The sequence below is a fragment of the Penaeus monodon genome, chromosome 33 (genome assembly GCF_015228065.2).
Source record: "Penaeus monodon isolate SGIC_2016 chromosome 33, NSTDA_Pmon_1, whole genome shotgun sequence".
NCBI classification, from domain to species: Eukaryota; Metazoa; Arthropoda; class Malacostraca; order Decapoda; family Penaeidae; genus Penaeus; species Penaeus monodon.
In genome coordinates, this window is record NC_051418.1 from 30,200,005 (window position 1) to 30,201,202 (window position 1,198).

The 1,198-nt window shown below is 38.5% G+C and overlaps 1 protein-coding gene across 1 annotated transcript in view; it reads right to left on the reverse strand.

Annotated features, from left to right (window-relative positions):
* LOC119594329 (medium-chain acyl-CoA ligase ACSF2, mitochondrial-like) overlaps positions 1-1,198 on the reverse strand; it is a gene marked incomplete at its 3' end in the record, with an annotated part of 10,017 nt that overhangs the window by 2,474 nt on the left and 6,345 nt on the right. Inside the window, 1 exon segment of the mRNA XM_037943387.1 lies at positions 1,037-1,137. Within this exon segment, the coding sequence (XP_037799315.1) occupies positions 1,037-1,137 (101 nt within the window).

Sequence of the window (1,198 nt, forward strand, 5' to 3'; positions counted from 1 at the left end):
GAAGGAGAGATAAGAAAGTAAAAAACGAAGAGATGATAAAAGAGATAGAAAAAAGCAAATTGAGAAAAGAAAGGAAAAAGAGAGGGAAATTAAGAGAAAAAAAGAGAAAGAAACAAGGCAGACTGAGAGAAAAAAAGACGAGAGAGAGATTAAAGAAAAAAATGGGAAGAAAATCACGAGAAGAAAACAAGAAAAGCTAAAAGAGAAAAAAAAGACAGAAGAAAGAAAAAGCGAAAGGAAGAGAAAAAAGGAAGATAATAATAACGCAACACTCACAACATCTCCATAGTAACCACGTCTTACACCCAACCATCCCCTCATTGTGACATATATATCACATACACGTAATGAGCCGATGTCTCTTTGTGGTATACATATCACATACTCAACCTATACCACATACTCGCAATGAGTCAATACCTCTATGCGATATACATTTAACACACTCGAACTATCACACACCCGTAATGGATCGATACCATGTTTTGCGACATATATTCATATGGTAAATATATCACGAACTCGTAATGCATCGATACCTCAATGTGGTCTCCCGGGTAGCCGATGGTGGAGGACCGGACTTCTGGAGGATCTGAAGGAAAGCATTGGAAGGTCACGGGACTCGTCTCGGTCATCCCGTACATCACCTGCAGAGGACGAAGGTCATCGTTATATTCATCACTATCAATTGGCGGTTTATTGGTCTTAATTATTAAATTATGTTTATCATCATCCGTTTCGTATTACGTTCAGTAGTATCAGTTATCTTGTTATGTTCATCAATATCGAATGATATAAAATATTCATCACTATTACCACAAATTCTGCTGGATGCTAGAGTTTTGCTCTTTATAATCATAATATTCCATATCCCCATAAAAAAAACCTATTACTACCAATTTCAACCATTTACCCTCCTCCTTCAACACATTCTGTAGAAAAAAATACCATATCGCATCGGTACTTACTATAAGGTCCTTCATTTTGAGTTCTTTCATGGCAGCCATCACTAAGACTCGCGGACAAGACGATCCTCCCATGATTCCCGTCGAGATGGCGCTCAGATCCGTCGGGTTCTTGCGGTGAGAGTTCAGAATGTCGACAAACATCGTGGGCGTTCCGTAGCAGGAGGTGATTCTGTTTGGAAGAGAATTCGTTATAGATTCATTTGGAAACTTGTTATAGCAAAATGGTCTTG